The 20,722-nt window shown below is 49.7% G+C and overlaps 1 protein-coding gene across 2 annotated transcripts in view; it reads right to left on the bottom strand.

Annotated features, from left to right (window-relative positions):
- Positions 1–16,407, bottom strand: part of PCNX3 (pecanex 3) — a 44,117-nt gene extending 27,710 nt beyond the window's left edge. For both annotated transcript variants that reach the window (XM_083374159.1, XM_083374160.1), the window contains exons 1-8: positions 15,490–16,407; positions 9,535–9,728; positions 7,972–8,074; positions 5,839–5,878; positions 4,300–4,395; positions 2,392–3,675; positions 1,489–1,618; positions 1,219–1,388 (exon numbers count right to left, since the gene is read on the bottom strand). In XM_083374159.1, coding sequence (XP_083230285.1) covers positions 1,219–1,388; positions 1,489–1,618; positions 2,392–3,675; positions 4,300–4,395; positions 5,839–5,878; positions 7,972–8,074; positions 9,535–9,728; positions 15,490–15,642 — 2,170 coding nt within the window. In that variant the 5' untranslated portion in view covers positions 15,643–16,407. The remainder of the gene's footprint in view (positions 1–1,218; positions 1,389–1,488; positions 1,619–2,391; positions 3,676–4,299; positions 4,396–5,838; positions 5,879–7,971; positions 8,075–9,534; positions 9,729–15,489) is intronic.
- Positions 16,408–20,722: the final 4,315 nt, after the last annotated feature.

Here is a 20,722-nt window from a genome sequence, read left to right as displayed (position 1 = left end):
CTCTCTAAAACAGGGGTCTTCAAACCGGGCCCTTTTATGACTTGTGGACTTCAACTCCCAGAATTCCTCAGCCAGGCACGCGTGCCTGGCTGAGGAATTCTGGGAGTTGAAGTCCACAAGTCATAAAAGGGCCCGGTTTGAAGACCCCTGCTTGTGGACTTCAACTCCCAGAGTTCCTCATCCAGCGTACCTGGCTGAGGAATTCTGGGAGTTGAAGTCCACAAGTCATAAAAGGGCCCGGTTTGAAGACCCCTGCTTGTGGACTTCAACTCCCAGAGTTCCTCATCCAGCGTACCTGGCTGAGGAATTCTGGGAGTTGAAGTCCACAAGTCATAAAAGGGCCCGGTTTGAAGACCCCTGCTTGTGGACTTCAACTCCCAGAGTTCCTCATCCAGCGTACCTGGCTGAGGAATTCTGGGAGTTGAAGTCCACAAGTCATAAAAGGGCCCGGTTTGAAGACCCCTGCTTGTGGACTTCAACTCCCAGAGTTCCTCATCCAGCTTACCTGGCTGAGGAATTCTGGGAGTTGAAGTCCACAAGTCATAAAAGGGCCCGGTTTGAAGACCCCTGCTTGTGGACTTCAACTCCCAGAGTTCCTCAGCCAGCGTACCTGGCTGAGGAATTCTGGGAGTTGAAGTCCACAAGTCATAAAAGGGCCCGGTTTGAAGACCCCTGCTTGTGGACTTCAACTCCCACAGTTCCTCAGCCAGCGTACCTGGCTGAGGAATTCTGGGAGTTGAAGTCCACAAGTCATAAAAGGGCCACGTTTGAAGACCCCCTGCTCTAAAAGAAGGCAAATGACCAACTGTCTACAAGGAGCATAAATCCTTCCACTCCCCATCATCCGGTCAGAGCCGAAGAAGCTTCTGGGAGGAGAAGCGAAACGCCTTCCAAGAAAAACAAGCAAGTCCAGTTGCCTCCTCAAAAAAGCATCTCGGGGAGACTTCCAACTGCAAGCATTCTCCCCTTTGGGCAGAGAAAACGCCGGGCCTCTTTTTATGACGCTAAGGAGTCCGGAGGCTAAAGTAGGAACCGGGGCACGTCTAGTCCGGGCTGGGTGGGGGTGGGGTTGTCTCCAAACTGGGTATCTTGAAGAGGCCTGAGGACTTCCCCTCCCAGAATTCCCCGGCCAGCCAGGCCTTTTCAAGTCTTTTCCAAGTCGCCCAATTTGGAGAAGTCAAGGGCGCTTGCAAAGGTCCCTCTTCCCGCCCGCCCTACCGCTCTCGTCGTAGAAGTAGTGGACGGCTCCGTCGGAAGTGTCGTCGAAGTTGCAGGCTTCGTGGATGGCGCCGCGGGGCAGCAGAAGCGAGCTGGCAAACTGGAGGGCCGAGGGCAGAGTCAGCGCCCGGGAGTGGGAGGAGGCTCGGCCCCGCTGGAGGTCCTGCAAACTGCGGAAAGGAGGAGGGGGGGGTGAGAAAAGCCGGACCGCGGCAGCTGCCGCGGTGGGGGACGGTGATGGTGCAAAAAGCCATTCGCAGAGGGTCTTACCTCGGGGGAGACCCCATCACGGACGAGGGAGGGGTGGGGTTGCTGCCCGCGTTGTGCCTCCGGCGCATCGCCTGCACCCGCTTGATGTTGCTAGACTGCTCCGACTTGGGCAGCTCCTCCCCGGCGGCAGCTGGCAAGAGAAAAGGCAAAGCCCGCGTGGGTGCGAAGGGTGGGCACAGCTGGCGCAAGCGGGCTGCCCCGAGCAGCTGAGCTTCACGCCCTGGGCTTGCTGGGGGGGTGGGGCTCTCTGAGCTGGGTAGTTTTTCTGGCAGACGTTTCGTTACCAAACTAGGTAACCTCATCAGGGTTGTGGTCCTCGCCAGCAATCAACACTCCAGTGAGTAGAGATTCACGCCAACGTTAGCATAAGATCAAGAATGAAGAATGAAGAAAGAAAGAAAGAAAGAAAGAAAGAAAGAAAGAAAGAAAGAAGAAAGAAAGAAAGAAAGAAAGAAAGAAAGAAAGAAAGAAAGAAAGAAAGAAAGAAAGAAAGAAAGAAAGAAAGAAAGAAAGACTGTTCCAAGCAAGGAACTCCCAGCTCAGACCAACAATGGAAGGTTAAATAACAGGCTGATCAAGGAACCAACAAGAAGAGGCTTACCAACACCGGTAGGGCAAACTGCTAGTAAATAAACAAACCCCACTTCCTTCCAGCATTGATCCATCTCCTCCTCTTCCTCCTTCCAAACCCTTCCTCCTCCTCCTCCCTCCAAACCCCACTTCCTCCTCCTCCCTCCGAACCCCACTTCCTTCCAGCCCTGCCGATCTTCCGATGTACTTGGGGACCGAAACGTTTGCAGGAAAACAGGCCAAATTCAGACCCTCACCCCAAGGCCCCCCCCATTTCAACCCCTGAGCTACCATCTCCTTTGCCAGGAGCGCAATCCCGTTTCGGAGCCTTACCTCCTCCGATGGCTCCCTCGGCCTGCAGCTCCCCCCGCCAGCCGGGCTGGTTGGCCGACTGGCTGCGCACGGTGCTGCCCAGCTCCTGCTCGCCGGCCAGCTTTCCCCCGTGGGACTCCAGGTCTGACTTGGAGACGGTCAGAGCGCCCGGAGGCTTCCCTTCGGCCAGCTGGCTGCCGCCGTCCATGCTGAGCACCCGGGCGTGGGTCTTGGCACTGGTGGTGCTCCCGCTGCGCTGGGCGTAATGAGAGGGCTTGGGGGGCAGCGTAGAGCTATCCGGCGGAGGCTTGGCCTCGGCCAAGGGGACGCCGTGCCGGCCGTGCCGGGGTGGGGCGTGGCCCTCGGGGGAGTAGCAGGAGGTGCTGGAAGAGCTGTCCGAGCTGTAGTTGTGTTGCGAGTGCAAACTGGAGGCCCGGCTGAGATCACTGCAGTCGCTGGAGTCTTCGTCGGCAAAGAAGCCTTCGGTGTAGGCCTTGCTGTCCAGGAGGGTGCGCATGGGCAGGTAGCTGCTGCCGTGCTTCCGAGAGAGGCGAGGCCGGCCCTTCGGCCCCAAATCCTTCGGCCGGACCACTTGCTCCGGCTTGGGGGCGCCCCATGCCTCGCCGTCCCCCTTGACCGTCTCCAGGGAGTTAAAGGTGTTCTGGGTGTCAAAGCTCAACTCCCCCAGGAAAGCCAGCTCGGGCGAGCGAAGCAGCTCGCTGTCGGACAGGGCGTCCGTGTCGCTGCCCCCGTCGGCCGGGGCAGGCGAGGAAGGCCCGGTCTCCTCCTCCTCCTGCTCTCCTGGGACCCCCTCTTCGGGCCCGGCGCCCAAAGAGGGGCTGTCCAAGTGGGTGGAGTTGGTTTTCTCGCTGCGGTAGCTGCTCAGAGTGCTGGGGGTCTCCTTGTCGGTGCCGCTGAAGCAGCTGTCCGACGAGCCGGCCTTGCGGGGGCCGTCGGGGCGAATCTCCAGAGGCTGGTACTCTGCGCCGGAGTGGTGCTTCTCCCGCCGGCTGTGGATGCTGGACTCCGGCAGGGCCAGGCTGAGGAAGCTGTGGCTGAGCTCCTGGCTTAAGCTGCCCTTCAGGAGAGGGCTCAGCGGCGTGTCCCCCCCGCTCTCCGACTCGCTGGGGCTCCAGGGTGGAGCCCCTGCCCCTTCCCTGCCCGGGGGGGACTGTTCGGAGGAATCCGTGCTCTGCATGGAGGTCTGGACGGGGAGAGACGGGGGCTGCTTCCTGAGGCTGGAGGGGGGGTCCCCTTTGGGAATCTTCGGGCCTTCCGAGTCTGCACAGGGTGCCGGAGGTTCAGCTAGAGAGAGAAGACACACTTAGGGTCCTGTTTCCCCCCTTCCCCCCCAAAAAATGGCCTTTGTGAAGGTGGACCCAGTCGGGGAAATCCAGCATAGGAGTGGGAGAAGCCAACTGTATTTATTTGGTTTTGATCCTCCCTTCGTTAGTTTTATGCAACTAAGACCAAACGTACCCGAATAGTCCTTTCTCCTCCTGTTTTCCCCACAACAGCCCTGTGAGGTGGGTTGGGCTGGGAGTGCAAAATCACCCTGCCATCTTTCATGCCAAAGGCGGGACTAGAACTCCCCATCTCCCGGTGATTGGCCCAAAGTCACCCAACTGATTTTCACAGCTAAGGTGGGACTAGAACTCCCCGTCTCCCGGTGATTGGCCCCAAGTCACCCAACGGATTTTCACGGCTAAGGCGGGACTAGAACTCCCCGTCTCCCGGTGACTGGCCCAAAGTCACCCAACTGATTTTCATGGCTAAGGCGGGACTAGAATTCCCCATCTCCTGGTTTCTGGTCTCCTAGTGAATTCACCGCTAGACCAAACTGGCTCTCCTTTATCTTTTGAGCCATTTTTCCCACCTTGCCCATGCTCCTTCCTTTTTCAAACCTGCCTCCAAGACGTGAGAACTCACCCTGACTCTCTGGGGAGCAGTTCTGAAGCATGTCTCGGTCAGCGGCTGTCACGATGACGTTGTTGCTTCCCTGCTCCCGGACAAGCTCCTTGATGTCTGCGGGAAAAGACCTGGATGAAGACTTCGTCGCTCTCCGTTCTTCCTCTATCTCCCCTACTCAACTGGGCCCCATTGAACATCCATTGCTAAGCCAGGCGGTCGTTAAGCGAGTTACCCCCGATTTGACCACCTTTTTTTTTGGCCCAGTTGTTAAAATTATGGCTCGATTTCGGTCGTAAGACGAGGACTCCCTGTATTCCTAACGGTGGCAAGTGTCCCAGGGTCGTGTTTTATCTCCGTTTGCAACCTTGCCAGCCGGGCTTCCGAAAGCAAAGTCAATGGCGAAAGCCAGATTCGTTTGACGACTGCTGGATTCACCGAACAACGGCCGTGACTCGCTTAACAAGACATGGCGGGGAAAAAGGTCATAAAACGGGGCAAAACCCATTCACCGACTGTTTTGCTTGGCAATGGAAATTTTGGGCTGAGCTGCGGCCGTACGTCATAAGGACAACAGGGAGGATCCGTCTGGAAATGGCAGTGGGGTGGGGGCCGGAGGCACAGGTAACTCTACCTGTCCTGGAATGCAAGTCAGCATCCCGCAAAGGCTTGTAGTGGGTGGGCCTCGTTGTGTTTTTTTACAGCTCCCTTCCTATCTGGTTTCACCCAGGCTCAACCGAGGGGGTCTAATGGCAGAAAGTGAAGAGGAACTAAAGAGCCTCTTGTTGCAGGTGAAGAAGGAGAGTGCAAAACCTGGGTTGAAACTTAACATTAAGAAAACCAAGATCATGGCATCCGACCCTCTCAATTCCTGGCAAATAGATAGGGAAGAAATGGAGGTAGTGACAGATTTTATTTTCCTGGGCTCCAAGATCACCGCAGACGGGGACTGCAGCCAAGAAATTAAAAGACGCTTGCTCCTGGGGAGGAAAGCCATGACAAATCTAGGCAACACATTAAAAAGCAGAGACATCACCCTGTCAACAAAAGTGCGTATAGTCAAGGCTATGGTCTTCCCAGTTGCAATGTACGGCTATGAAAGCTGGACCATAAAAAAAGCTGAGCGCCAAAGAATCGAGGCCTTTGAACTCTGGTGCTGGAGAAGACTCCTGCGAGTCCCTTGGACTGCAAGGCGATCAAACCGGTCAGTCCTAGAGGAGATCAACCCTGACTGCTCTTTAGAAGGCCAGATCCTGAAGCTGAAACTCAAATCCTTTGGCCACCTAATGAGAAGGAAGGACTCACTGGAGAAGAGCCTCATGCTGGGAAAGGTTGAGGGCAAGAGAAGAAGGGGACGACAGAGAAGGAGGTGGCTGGATGGAGTCCCTGAAGCAGGAGGCGTGAGCCTTAATAGACTCCAGAAGATGGTGGAGGACAGGAAGGCCTGGAGGAACATTGTCCATCGGGTCACGATGGGTCGGACACGACTTCGCAGCTAACAACGACAACAACCGAGGGGGAGGGGTGGCATTGTGGCCCCTGCCTTTCTCCACGGCTTACCTCGGATGGCTCCTCCATCTTCCAAGTGGGGCAGCAGATCCTAAGAGACACAAAAAAGAGCAACGGATCAGACCTCAACTGCTTTGCCCTGCCAAAGAATATCTATGGAGATGGAAAGGTGGGGAAACGTCCCCACAGAAAGACCCATGTGCTGTTCCTATTTTTTTATTTTTTTATTCATTTATTTTTAGATTGTCATCTACAGAAGGACGGCCAGCCTAGGCAACTTTAAGATTGCTGGGCTGCAACTCCCAGAATGCCCCAGCTAGCCGTTATGGGTGGGGGAATTCTGGGAGTTGAAGTCCACCGGTTTTAAAGCTGTCATGGACGGATATCCGGGAACCTACACAGCCTGTTGCAAAATAGCTCGCAAAATAGCACAAGCTGGGCAGAACCAAAGTCCCCTAGAAGAAGGGAGGAGCTTGTTACATTTATTTATTTCTTTTCATTTGTTTTATTGCTTTATTAAATTTCTCTACTGCCCTTCCCAAATGAGTGCCTCCAGGTGGTTTGTTTTTTTCTTGAGCAGTGAGCTTTTTGACGCATAAATAAGATCTTTGAATACTCTGCATCCAGGTTTAATGTCACTTCAGAAAAGCCAAGTTTATGAAGAACAGAACAGAACAGAATGGGATGGGATGGGATATGGAAAGAATAGAATAGAATTAAGGGAGAATAGAATAGAACGGGACGGGACGGGACGGGATAGAATATGGAAAGAACAGAACAGAACAGAATAGAATAGAATACAATAGAATTAAGGGAGAATGGAATGGAATGGAATGGAATGGAATGGAATGGAACAGAACGGGACAGAATAGACTAGACTAGACTAGACTAGACTAGACTAGACTAGACTAGAATAGAATAGAATAGAATAGAATAGAATAGAATAGAATAGAATAGAATAGAATGGAATGGAATAGAATGGAATAGAATTTAAAAGAATGGAATATGAATAAAATAGAATAGAATAAGAATAAGAATAATGAATAATGAATAGAATAGAGCAGAATAAAATAGAATAGGTTGGAAGGGACCTTGTAGGTCATCTAGTCCAACCCCCCCAAGAGTTTCGTTCGTACAACATGCAAACCCCCTTAACCAAGGGTCCCCAACCCCCGGGTCACAGACAAGTCTGTGGCCAGTTAGGAACTGGGCCGTACAGCTGGAAGTGAGGGCCAAGCGAGTGAGCGAAACCTCGTCTGTATTTGCAATCCCCTTCACAAATAGCATCATCATTTCACTTCTACCTCTGATCATCAGGCATTAGATTCTCATGGGAAACCTACTGTAAATTGCACCTAGGAGGAATCTAGGTTTACCTGCTCCCTCCGCCCAGTCTGGGGAAAAACTGCCTTCCAAAAAAAAACCCAGCCAGTCCCTGGTGCCATAAAGCTTGGGGGCGGCTGCCTTAAACCGTGGACATTAACGAATCTCAAGAGATCAAGCTGACCCCACAGTTCAACCTGAGGCACAAATACTCTTGCCGAGGAATAATTATTACGGGACCCAAATCTACAACTGATTTCTACTACGGCGGAGGTGGCGTTCGATTTATCACAGCCCGTTTCGCGACTGTTCAAAGTTACGACGCTGAAAAATATGTGACTTGTGACCGTTTTTCCCACCCGCGACCGTTGCAGTATCCGCACGGCCGCGGGGTCAAAAATCGGATTCTTGACAACCGGCTCATCTTTACGACCGCTGCAGCATCCACACCGTCGTGAGCAAAATTCAGATGCCGGGCAATTGACTCATATTTATGACGGTCACAGTGTCCCAGAAAGGGTGTGTGTGTGATTCCCCTTTTGCGACCTTCTGACAAGCCATGGGGAAGCCAGATTCGCTTAACGACGGTGTTCCTAACTTAATAAATGCGGTGATTCCCTTAACGACCCTGGCGAGGAAGGTCGTAAAAATGGGGGCAAAGCTCAGTTAGCAAATGTCTCACTTGAATTTTGGGGGTCAACTGTGGCCGTATGTTGAAGACTATCTGTAGAACCGAAGTGTGCTGAAGAGCAGCGAAATGTATTTATTTAATTTATTTAATTGGAGATGTTTATAGGGCGGGACGTCTGCAGGACTGCGGGGAAGGCTGGGCCATTCGACCCGAATTTTCTCCCCCCTTACCATGACTTGGTTGAAGCCAAAGACGGAATGCTGCGAACTGCACCTCACCGGCGGAGTGGAGCTTACTTTGCGGAAAACCGTCATCTCGACTCCTCCGGGATCCCTACAGGGAAAAAGAGGAGATCAAGCCATCAGAACAGAGCTGGAAGGGGACCTTGGAGGTCTTCTAGTCCAACCCCCTGCTCCAGAAGGAGACCCTGTACCCGTTTCAGACAAATGGCTGTCCAGACTCTTCTTAAAAGCTTCCAGTGATGGGGAAGGAAGGAAGGAAGGAAGGAAGGAAGGAAGGAAGGAAGGAAGGAAGGAAGGAAGGAAGGAAGGAAGGAAGGAAGGATACCAGAGCTGGAAGGGGACCTTGGAGGTCATCTAGTCCAACCCCCTGCTTGAGAAGGAGACCCTGTAACCGTTTCAGACAAATGGCTGTCCAGACTCTTCTTAAAAGCTTGCAATGATAAGGAAGGAAGGAAGGAAGGAAGGAAGGAAGGAAGGAAGGAAGGAAGGAAGGAAGGAAGGAAGGAAGGAAGGAAGGAAGGAAGGATACCAGAGTTGGAAGGGACCTTGGAGGTCTTCTAGTCCAACCCCCTGCTCAGGCAGGAAACCCTATACCATTTCAGACAAGTGGCTGTCCAGTCTCTTCTTAAAACCTTCCAGTGATGGAGCACCCACAACTTCTGGTGGCAAGCTGTTCCACTGGTTAATTGTCCTCACTCTTAGGAAGCTTCTCCTTAATTCCAGGTTGCTTCTCTCCTTGATTAGTTTCCATCCGTTGTTTCTTGTCTTGCCTTCTGGTGCTTTGGAAAATAGCTTGATACCCCCCCCACTTCTTTGTGGCAGCCCCTCCAATACTGGAAGACTGCTATCATGTCCCCCCATGTCCTTCTTTTCTCTAGACTAGCCAGACCGAAATCCTGCAAGTAATTCTGGCTATTCAGGCCCTTAGGAGCCCTTTGTTCATCCCTAAAGCTTGGGATGGCTGTTCTTCTATCCTTCCTTGGCTGCCGACCTTTAGCCTCACGCGGGCGGTCCTCGACTTACGACCGCAATTGAGCCCAACGTTTCTGTTGCTAAGCGAGATGTCTGTTAAGTGATGGGACACTTGCCCCACCTTACGACCTTTCTTGCCTCAGTTGTTAAGTGAACCACAGCAGTGGATAAATTAGTCACACGGTCGCTAAGCGAATCCGGCTTCCCCACTGACTTGGCCGGTCAGAAGATCGCCAAAGGGGATCATGTGACCGCTGGGAGACACTGCCACCGTCATAAAGACGAGTCAGTTGCCAAGCGTCCGAATCTTGAACCCCTGACCGTGAGGAGGCCGCAACGGTCGTTAAGTGTGAAAAAGGGCCGTAGGTCACTTCTCCTCCCCCCCACCGCAACCCTGTTGTAACTTCGAACGGTCACTAAATGCTCTGTTGTAAGCCGAGGACTGCCTGCGTAAGAGGCATCCCTACCGCTATTCGCGCATTTGAATGGCTCCTGTTCTTTCCGGCCAGCTGTCCCATCAGCCACTACACGGAGCGTCGTAAGCCGAGGACTTGCCTGTCCTTGCTGCCTTTCGCTCACCTGGTCAAATTGTCATCGTCCGCTGCGTCTCTCTCTTCGGCCTTGCCAGATTCCACCAGGACCGAGTTTCTTTCCACGATCTCCCCTTGGTCAAACATGGTGTGGAGACGATAGTTGACGGTTTTGACCGTAGTGAAGAAGACGGCCACCACTGTACAGTAAATTCCCGCCACCATGATGCTGGGGGGCATCACCTGCCAAAGGAGAAGGTCACAAAGTGAATATGGGGTGTGTGTGTGTGTGTGTGTGTGTCTCACATCCAGCAAACACGACCTCCTTCAACCTGTGTCCGTGACGCCGGACTGGGAGACGTGTGAGAAAAACGATGCCCGTCCGGTTGTCTGCATTCAAACCGAGTCGGCCCAGCACTGAGTCGCTGTCTGAAGCCGGATCCGGGAGTCCTCGGCTTACGACCACACCCGAGCCCCAAATTTCCACCGCTAAGCGAGAGCGTTGTTAAAGTGAGCTTCGGCTCATTTTACGACGCGGCATTTCTTGAGCGAGTCACACACAGTTGCAAAGGGAACCCGGCCTCCCCACTGACTCTTGCTTATTCGAAGGGGAGGCGAAAGGGGATCGGGTGGATCCCAGGAGACAGAGCGCTTGCCACACACTGCAGCCACACCGTCACTGACAATTTCCTTGATTTTTGCCTGAACGGGACACCTTAGGGAGATTTTTCAGACACATTTTAGTGCGCGTGGCAACCTTTAAGTCCATTTAAATGTCCCTGTTGTGAAGGATAAAGAGGTTGTGTGTCGGTAGCCAAGAGAACAACTTCTTTCGGCCAATTTGGGGTAATTTATTCAGGTTTGGGAATTAATAGTTTTGTGTAGCTATTTAGGGGTGACAGCCAACTGAGCAGGAATGTTGGCTTCTGTTGGGGACTCGATGATAAGATAGCAGTCTTCCAATATTTGAGGGGCTGCCCCAAAGAAGAGGGGGTCAAATTATTCTCCAAAGCCTCAGAAGGCAAGACAAGAAACAACGGAGGGAAACTAATCAAGGAGAGAAGCAACCTGGAACTATTTATATACCGCCCTGAGTCCTTCGGGAGAAGGGCGGTATATAAATCAAATAAATAAATAAATAAATAAAGAGAAACTTTCGGACAGTGAGGACAATTAACCAGTGGAAGAACCTGCCTCCAGAAGTTGTGGGTGCTCCATCACTGGAGGTTTTCAAGAAGAAATAGGATAGGGGCTCCTGCCTGAGCATGGGGTTGGACTAGAAGACCTCCAAGGTCCCTTTCAGCTCTGTTAAACTGTATTCTAGTCTGCCTCCATGTGCCTGGCTGAGGAATCCTGGGAGTTGAAGTCCACAAGTTATAAAGGGGCCAAGTATGAAGACCCTTGCTTGTGGACTTCAACTCCCAGAATTCCTCAGCCAGGCACTGCCTGGCTGAGGAATCCTGGGAGTTGAAGTGCACAAATCATAAAAGGGCCAAGCGTGAAGACCCCTGGTCTACATAGAATGAAAGCTATTGCTAAGCACATTGATTTGTGCTTAAATTGTAAGCCGCCCTGAGTCTTCGAAGAAGGGCGGGATATAAATGGGATTAAAATAAAAATAAAATAAATAAAAAGTAAGGACCAGGGCTAGACGGGACGTGGGAGAAGAGCTCCAACGGAGGATTTGAGTCTTCCCACTGGAGAGACAGGAGGTGAAGTGTATCTCTGCATCTTTCGCAGCTCTTACCCTAAAATAGGTGTGTGAGTGACGCGGTGCTGCCGACGCCAGCTACACACTGGGCTGCAATGTCGCAAGGCGTGGGCTGCCAAAAAACAAACAAACAAACAAACAAAGCTCTCCAAAATCCGAAGCTGGAAAAACATCCAGAAAAATCTCGGGGTTGTACAGGGAGGGAGGCTTCGCCGTATGGTCGCAATGGAGCCCAAAATTGTCCTAAAGCGAGTTTGGCTCCGTTTTGCAACCTTGCTTTCCCACGGTCGCTAAGTAAATCACGCAGTTGTTCACTGGATCAGGCTTCCCCCCCGCCCCCCCCCCTGACTTCGCTTGTTGGCAGCTTGCTAGGAAGGTTAGATGTAGGATCACATGACCCCTTGTGGGCCTTGCTTGTCGCAAGGTCGCAAAAGGTGACTACACAACCCTGAGACACAATAGAAGCCAGTTGCCACGCGTCCAAATTTTGATCACGGGACCAGGAAGAGGCTGCAAACACACCTGTAAGTGTGAAAAACATTCATTTCTTTTCCGCTACTGTTTTTAACGTTGGTCACTAATCAAAACGTTATAAATTGAGGACGCACTTGTCCCAATGATGCTTTTTTTTTTTTCAAACGGGGCCAAATTCATTTAACAGCTGTCTCGCTTAGCAACAAAAATGTGGGGCCTCAGTCGTGGTTGCGAATCGAGGACTTTTGTTAAGAGGAAATGTTAGGCAGGGATGCCTCTTAAAAACACTGTAATAAAATCTGGGCCACTTTGGAGAAACTGGATTTCAGATTAGAGATGGAATTCCTGCCTTGACCTTGTCTCTTCTCTTTCGCTGTATTTCCTAGACATTTTTTCATGGCTTCCCAATTCAGTTCCTGGGAAAAGGCTGTTTGTTTTGACTGCTTTAATCCTTTCACGAATGCCGCGCCAAGGGCCGGCCGGCCGTGTTATTTTTAAAAATTCAAAAAAAAAAGCCACAGAGCTGGAAGAAAACGCCATCCAGGTGACCGAATCCCACTTCTTTTTCTGGGCAGGGATGCAAATCGAAAGTAATCCTTAAAACTCTCTGTCCAGTTTTGGCTTAAAAATACAGGTCGTCCTCGCTTTACAGCAATTCGTTGAATGGCTATTCGAAGTTGCAAAGGCACGGAAGAAAGCGACTTACGAGCGGTTTCTCACGCTGACGACCGTTGGTCACGTGATCAAATTCAGACGCTTGGTAACTGACTCGTATCTATGACGGTTTGCAGTGCCCGGGATCTTGTGATCCCCTTTTGCGACCTTCGGACAGGCGAAGTCAATGAGGAAAGCCAGATTCACTTGCAACCTTGCTACTAACTTAAAAACTGTGAGGGTTCACTTAAGAACGGTGGCGAGGAAGGTTATAAAATGGGGGGTGGAAATCTCATTTAACAAACGTCTCACTTAACGACAGAAATTTTGGCCTCAATTGTAGCTGTAGGTGGAGGACAACCTGCATCTAAAGGGGAATCTAACCACTCCTCTGGGCCACCAATTCCTCTTATTATCTAGAAGTGGATTTCCCCACCCACCCACCCCCATCGTTCAATTGAAATCGGCTTTCTGTAACTAAAACCCACCATTCCGCATCTTGCATTTTGGAACAAGAGAGAACAAGTTTCACACTTTCCTTTCCACATGCTTTTGTTCGAACGGGACTACTGCTATTTCCCTTGAAAGAAAATATTCTCTTAAACGTAGAAGAGATTGATTTGAGCCTTGCGTTGTTCGCACTCTTGACATGCTCACTCACCTATTTAAATTATCAAGATTCAGCCCACGGCTTGTTTCCGCAAAACCGGATGTTTCCATTGATTTATTTTTATTTATTTATTCGATGTTTGCCCTGCCTCTGCTTAACTCAAGACAGTGGGCAAACCTAACACTCCTTCCTTTTCCTATTTTCCCCACAACCACAAACCCTGTGAGGTGGGTTGGTGAGAAGGAGAGTGATGGCCTCAAAATCACCCAGTTGGCTTTCATGGCTAAGGTGGGACTAAAACTCACCGTCTCCTGGTGACTGGCCCAAAGTCACCCAGCTGGCTTTCATGCCTAAGGTGGGACTAGAACTCACCGTCTCCTGGTGATTAGCCCAAAGTCACCCAGACAGCTTTCCTCTAAGGTAGAACTAGAACTCACCATCTCCTGGTTTCTAGGTCAGCACCTTCACTTCTATACCAAACTGGCTCTATAACACCACCACATGTTGACTCCGCTTTCAGAGCGATTCTTTTCCAAAACTTTTCCTAATCTGCTTCCTAGCCCAGATCAGCAGACATCACTTGACTTATTATTATTTTTTTAATCCAATTTATATCCCGCCCTTCTCCGAAGACTCAGGGCGGCTTACAATCTAAGAAGCACAAATCAATGTGCTTCGCAATAGCCTTCATTCTATGTATATGCCTGCTTATTAGGGCTTTCACACACACCCCAAGCGGCATTATTACAAAGTCAGCTTAATTGCCCCCAACAATCTGGGTCCTCATTTTACCTACCTGGGAAGGATGGAAGGCTGAGTCAACCTTGAGCCTGGTGGGACGCGAACCTGCACTAATTGCAGGCAGCTGGTGTTACTTAAGGAGGCATTAGCCCAGTGCTCCACCAAGGCTCTTTATTTGCAGTAAATCGATTCAAGCAATGGTCCTGGTGGTTGGGGAAATCTGGGAATAGAATTCCACGCATCTGGAAGGTACCCATGTTGGATCCAGCCCCCGCTTCAGAATGGCGAGGAAGAACTGACCTTTGGGTCCCCAGGAAGAAAACTTTATATATACTCAGCCATGTGCATTAACCAGTTTTCAAAACCAACAATTCGGGGTGCTCAACTGCTGTCTTGCTTGTCTTGAAATTCAACCTAAGTTTTCTAATTGCCCTGTTCCGGCTTCTTATTTTGGAAAAGCAATGCAGCTTTAATCCAGGCTACGAAAGCGAAACTCTGGACCATCATCACAACTAATTGATATCAGAATCCAACCTTCAGAATCTTTATAGCATGCTTATTGATTCCTTAATGCACTGAAATTATCTGCAGTTTATTTTTGCCCTTGTTCAACAGGATGGGTTTCGGGAATCCGACATTCCGGGCACCAACCAGACAGGAGGCTCAGAATAGACCACCGTTGAAACTGTTACTATTGTAACCCTCCATATATATATATATATATATATATATATATATATATATATATATATATATATATATATATAGTAAATGCCATTATTTCTGTCTGAAGGATTGCTAAGTGTGGCCACTGATTCACATTTATGACGCTTGCCCTCCACGCTGCCCTCATGTCATGGCAGGTATCAACCACATTGCATTTTTCCAAGAAGCTACACCCAACACCGAGCATTGCGTCCATTTAGAAAATGCAACTGAGTAATCATCTCCCAGGGCCAAGAACTGTCTTGGCTATGTAGGAAGTGCCGAGGTCGAATAATCCCTCTGGAGAAATGATAGGTAAAGCATGTGAAAGGTTGAGTAAGCCACTACACAGCATCAATTGGAAAACTGCCCCATCAGAGCAAGAAGCTAGGCTGGATTAGACCAGCATCCTGTCAGTAGCTCCTTTCCAAGCACTGGCTAAAACGGGACAGGAGCCTAACTGTCATTTTTATGTGTCTTGAAGGAAGGGGGGAAAAACAGGAAGCGAACGAAGAGAGGAGAGGCATTTCAGGAAGGAAGTGGAGATAGTCTTCTACTTACAACAGTGACCGGCATTGAAAAAAGCGACTTACAGCAGTTTTGCACACTTACGAACCTTGCAGCATCCCCACGGTCAGGTGATCAAAATTCAGACACTTGGCCACTGATTGACATTTATGACGCTTGCAGTGTCCCGGTGTCCTGTGATTTCCCCCCCTTTTGCGACCTTCTGACAAGCAAAGTCAACGGGGAAGTCAGATTCACTTAACAACGGTGGCGTGAAAGGTCGTAAAACAGAGCAAAACTCACTTTACACACGTTTGATTTAGCAACCTTTCTTTTTTACTGACTTAACCACTGAGGGCGACTCCCTTAGCAACGGCGACAAGAACGACCATCAAGCGAGGCAAGGCTGGCTTAATGAATGTCTCGCTTAGCAACAGACACCTTGGGCTCCACGTTGGTTCGTAAGTGGAGAACCACCTGCACATCTTCCAGAAAGCGAGTCCAGAAATTCACCAGCGGAGGAGGGAATTAGCTACTGAAGTTAACCCACCGGCCCATATTTTTCCCAACCTAGCCAGGTTGGTGACCTCCCCCAGACTCACCATGTACAGCAGGAAAGGGAGGGCGAGCAGAAAGATCCAGGTGTAGAGGTGAAAGCAGTTGGAGAAAGTGCTTTGATGCGGGTCGAAGAACCAGCCGCCAGTCAGCGAAGCCCAGACGCCCTGGCGTAAGATCTGGAGGACCTGAGACCCCATATCCACGGTGGGGCCGCCTCTTCTTCCTCCTCCTCCTCCTCCTCCTCCTCCTCCTCCTCCTCTTCGTCTTCCTCGTCGTCCTCCTCCAGAGGGAACACCACTGCCCAGCTGGATCTCCCAGGGGCCTTCATTAAGGCAGCTTGAGTCCCATGATCTGGAAGGGCTGGGGAATCCAGAACCCGGCTCTGCCCCTCTGGAATCCCGGCTGGGAGAGCCCACCGGCCCTTCCTGGGCTGCCAATGGCTCCCCAGCCGGCTGGGACCACCCTGCAGGGCTGGCAGGCGGCTGGAAAGGCCCCCCCCTCTCTGGCTGCTGCTGCTGCTCCTCCTCCTCTTCAGCCCCGCCCCTCAGGCCATGGGGGCGCCCCGAGGCGGACCCAAGGGTAGCCACCCGAGGGCTGGGGATCCCGCTGGGAGGGGAGGCCGCCCCCCCCAAAGGGGCTGCGGGGCAGCAGGGGTGACCAGAGCCCCCCAAGGCTGCCTAGAGGGGGAGGCCCCTCCACCCCTGGGCCATGGGGGCCTCTTCCAGGATTGGGCCGCTACAGGCGCGGGGGACGAGGGGAGGGGAGTCCGCTTCCGATTCCCGGGGCTCCCCTGGGGAAACGGGGGGCCAGCATTCATCCGCAGCGGCCCCGGCCCGTTGCGCGCCCGGCGGGCCAAAGGAGCCCGGGCCCCTTGTTCACTTCCGGGGTCAAGGGTCAGCCCCCGCTGGGCCTAAGGAGCCGAGGGGGACTCCCGGCGCTTGAACCTCATCAGGGATTGGGGAGGCCGGAAGAAGCGGCCGAGCAGCTGCAGGAGAAGCGGCACTGCGCAGGCGCAGCCCTCTCAGGACCGGAAGGCAGAGAGGGAGGAAGAGGGAGAGCTGGCGGGCGGGGCCGCGTAGAGCTACGAAACTCTAGAGGGGGCAGAGACGGGAAGAGAGACTTGGGCGAGGGGAATCCGAGTTTCTAATTGTCCCTCCCCTAATTATTTTATTTTATTTTATTTATTTATTTTATTATTTTATTTTATTTCATTTTATTTTATTTTATTATTTTATTATTTTATTTTATTTTATTATTTTATTTTATTTATTTTATTTTATTATTTATTTTATTTTATTTTATTTTATTTTATTTTATTTTATTTTATTATTTTACTTTATTTTATTTTATTTTATTATTTTATTTTAATCCCATTTAGATCCCGCCCTTCTCCGAAGACTCAGGGCGGCTTACACTCTAAGCACAAATCAATGTGCTTAGCAATCAAATGTGCTTAGCAACAATTAAGAGCCAAACGCGCCATCCTAATTAAACGGTTTGCAATACGCTGGAGGTAGAAACGAAGGGGTGAAAAAAAAATCACTTTATGCGTACGCTCTCTTTCTCCATATTTATATACGAAGTACGGGTAGTCCTCGACTTAACGACGGCTCACTTAGTGACCGTTCAAAGTTACAACGGCACTGGAAAAAGGGACGGATGACCATTTTTCACAACTTACGACCATTGTAGCATTTCCTGCCTCCCCCCCCCCCCCGCCATGGTCATGCGATTTACATTTGGGTGGCTTGGCAACTGACACGCAGTTATGACGGTCGCGGTGCCCCAAAGTCCCGTGATCCCCTTTTGCGACTTTCTGAGAAGCAAATTCAATGGGGGAAGCAAGGTTCGCTTCACAACCGGGTTGCTAATTTGACAACTCCAGCGATTCACTTAACAACCGTGGCGGGAAAAGTTGTAAAATGGTGCAAATGTCTCACTTAGCATGATAAATTCTGGGCTCGGTTGTGGTCATAAGTCAAGGACTACCCAGGCTGAGAATTTTTAATTTTAACTGGGGTTTGTATTTTCTCTCAGGGTTTCATTTAATCTTTTTAAATTGTTTTAACTTTTGTATGGATTTTCTTTTAAATACCCTGTAAACTGCCCTGAGTCCTTCGGGAAAGGGTGGTATATAAATCTAAATAAATAAATAAATAAACAAATAAATATATGTGTGTATGTGTGTATACAAGTACTATATACATATATATATAAATTTACACAAGTTTGAAGTAAACTGCCAGTGAGAAAAACAAACATTTCAAAGTCGTTAAAGGAACCCAGAAAGCTTCCGTCCAGATAATGAAATCACCACCTCTAATTTACTATCTCTAGAATGATAACTGTTTCTACTGTGTGTCCCAACAGACCTCAAGCTTCCTACCGCCGTTAAAGGAAACGGTGGTGCGCATGCGCGAATGACTGCCAGGATCCAAATGCGCATGCGAGCCAGATCTGCCGAGGTAAGAAGGACGGACTTCACCCTCCAAGGGAAACCCTCGTGACAATGCGCATGCGTAGACTCTCTGACGTTAATCTCTCCAAAGGGCGGGCATTTAAGCGTTAGACTGCTTGCTATGGGTCTGTTCCCTTTGAGAGGCAGTCTGTTCCCCCAATGAGAAATGAATTTCAATTCCTGGCTTTGCGCAGCTTGGTTCCTGCTGATACCATATTAATATTAATTGCAAATTTACGATAAAGCCCCAGGTTGGCCTAAAAGTCTCCAAGACGACCACTAGATGGCAGCAAAAATATATTTAAAAAGCTCTGCCGCCATCTATTGGTTGTCCCAAGTTTTGCATCCCCAATGATATTTTTTTTTATTTACCACACAGTAGCTAGTTTTTTAAAAAAATACTTACAAAATAACCTGTCGCCTGTTGCATCATCAAACAGCAAAACAGAATGATGGATGTGCAAAATATCAGTGAGAAACTGCTGGTTTCCTACCAGCTTGACCACTATTTTGGTAGCTGATGGAGGGACCCGTTTATCTGGCTAAACGGATGGCTAAGGCAGCATCAGTCTACTAAACCTCTGAGCAGTTGCTATGGTAGTGTGGCAGCACCAAAGCAACCAAAATCTTCCAAATTTCTCACTCACGCGTATCCCAGCTTTTAGACACCTTCTTGTAAGTTAGACCGTTTGGGTTACTTTGAGTCAAAAATGGTTGATCTAAAGATACACCATTTCACCCAGTTAAACAATTCTAGCAGTTATGTACGTTATCTTCCATCTTTCCACAGTCCCAATAGTGCTGTTCGAAAGGCAACTAAACTCCTGGTTTTTTTTCCTTCAAAACCTTTTGCTTCTCATCCAAGAAGCTCCTTCAGTTCCGAAGAATTGAATTGAAATTTCTTGGCTGACAAGTGAAATGTTTCCAAGGAAAAAAACACACAAAACAAGAAAATCCAGTTGCCTTTTGGAAAGCACCTTTTGAGATGGGATAACCATGACTTGGATGGTTGAGACTCCTCACAGACACCTTTCCACTGGTGGCAATTTATATTCTGAATATTATAAAGGGTTGCAATCTATTCTCGTTCTATTACTAACTCCCTCTTCATTGGATAAATCCAAACCGGCTTCCAATTTAAATCCAATATCATATCCTGCAGGAAATAGAGGCAATCCTCAAACTTACGAACATAATTAAGCCTGGAATTACGATGAAGTGTAGTGGTCATTAAGTCAGCACCATGCCTGATTTTCTGAGCATCAGTCCAACTATGAACATCACAGTTGTTCAACTAGTCCGGTTGCCAAACGCACAAAATGCAATCCCATGACCACAGGAAGGGGTGGGTGGGTTACAGCCATCAGAACTTTAAAAATAGTTTAGAAATAGTTCTGGGAAGGTCTGTGGTAACTTTGAACGACTGCTAGACGACCAGTTGTTAAGTGAGGACTACCTGAACAATACAATTGTTCTCCCTCCGCTGTCATTTGCTCCTTTATTTCCTTTATTAAGATTGATGGATTCCTTTTCATCTTTGCCCTGAGTGGCCCCTTATCGTCAATTACAGTAAATAGTAGGACAGGGGTCTTCAGACCTGGCCCTTTTATGACTTGTGAACTTTAGCAAACGTGCCTGGCTGAGGAATTCTGGAAGTTGAAGTCCACAAGTCCTCAAAGGGCCAAGTTTGAAGACCCCTGTATTAGGATATCGCAGGAGAAACCAAAATGACCCACATTTTCCCCTGTTGCTGGAAAGAAAACCACATTGGGTAAAGTTTGGGAAAAGTCAAGTTTCCAGGTCCAATTTCAGGACACCAGAAGGGGCTCCGACCTCAGTCTTACGACAGTGCGTCCAACCCAAGGACAGCCAAGATGCTAAGCTAGTTTAGAGCTGGGGGGGGGGGTCTCCAAACTTGGCAACTTTAAGAGCACGCTGGCCAGGGAATCCTGGAAGCTGAAGTCCATCAGACTTCTGGGTGCCAAATCTGTGGAGTCCTGGTTTTGAAATTTCAAACTCTTTATGCTTGGATGGGCTCCCGGATCTGGCAGGAATACTCTGAACGCCCGCTAGGGGGCAGCAAGGGAAGCTCAGCTCTTGACTGCGCTCCGGGGTCACCCCGGTGTTTCAGCGCAACACCATAATAATAATAATAATAATAATAATAATAATAATAATAATAATGATGATGATGATGATGAAGAAGAAGAAGAAGAAGAAGAAGAAGAAGAAGAAGAAGAAGAAGAAGAAGAAGAAGAAGAAGAAGAAGAAGAAGAAGAAGAAGAAATTGGAAGGGATCTTGGAGGTCATCTAGTCCAACCCCCTGCTCAGGCAGGAAACCCTATACCATTTCAGGCAAATGGCTGTCCAGTCTCTTCTTAAAAACCTCCAGTGTTGGAGCATTCACCACTTCTGGTGGCGAGCTGTTCCACTGGTTAATTGTCCTCACTTTTAGGAAGTTTCTCCTTAGTTCCAGGTTGCTTCTCTCCTTGACTAGTTTCCATCCGTTGCTTCTTGTCCTGCTTTCAGGTGCTTTGGAGAATAGCTTGACTGCCTCTTCTTTGGGGCAGCCCCTGAGATATTGGAACGCTGCTATCACGTCACCCCTCACCCTTCTCTTCGTTAAACTACACATACCCAATTCCAGCAACCGTTCCCTCTATGTTTTAGCCTCCAGCCCCCCAATCATCTTGGTTGCTCTTCCCTGCACCCTTTCTAGAGTCTCTTCCTTTCACCTTCGCCTCTTCCTTTCACTAATCCCATCATCTTCCCGCTATCCATAAGGCTCAGCATGCAAACCCTTCCGCAAAGGAGGCAGG

This window comes from Vipera ursinii, assembly GCF_947247035.1.
Source record: "Vipera ursinii genome assembly, chromosome: 15".
Taxonomy (NCBI): Eukaryota; Metazoa; Chordata; class Lepidosauria; order Squamata; family Viperidae; genus Vipera; species Vipera ursinii.
This window is presented reverse-complemented; position numbering and strand designations above follow the sequence as displayed.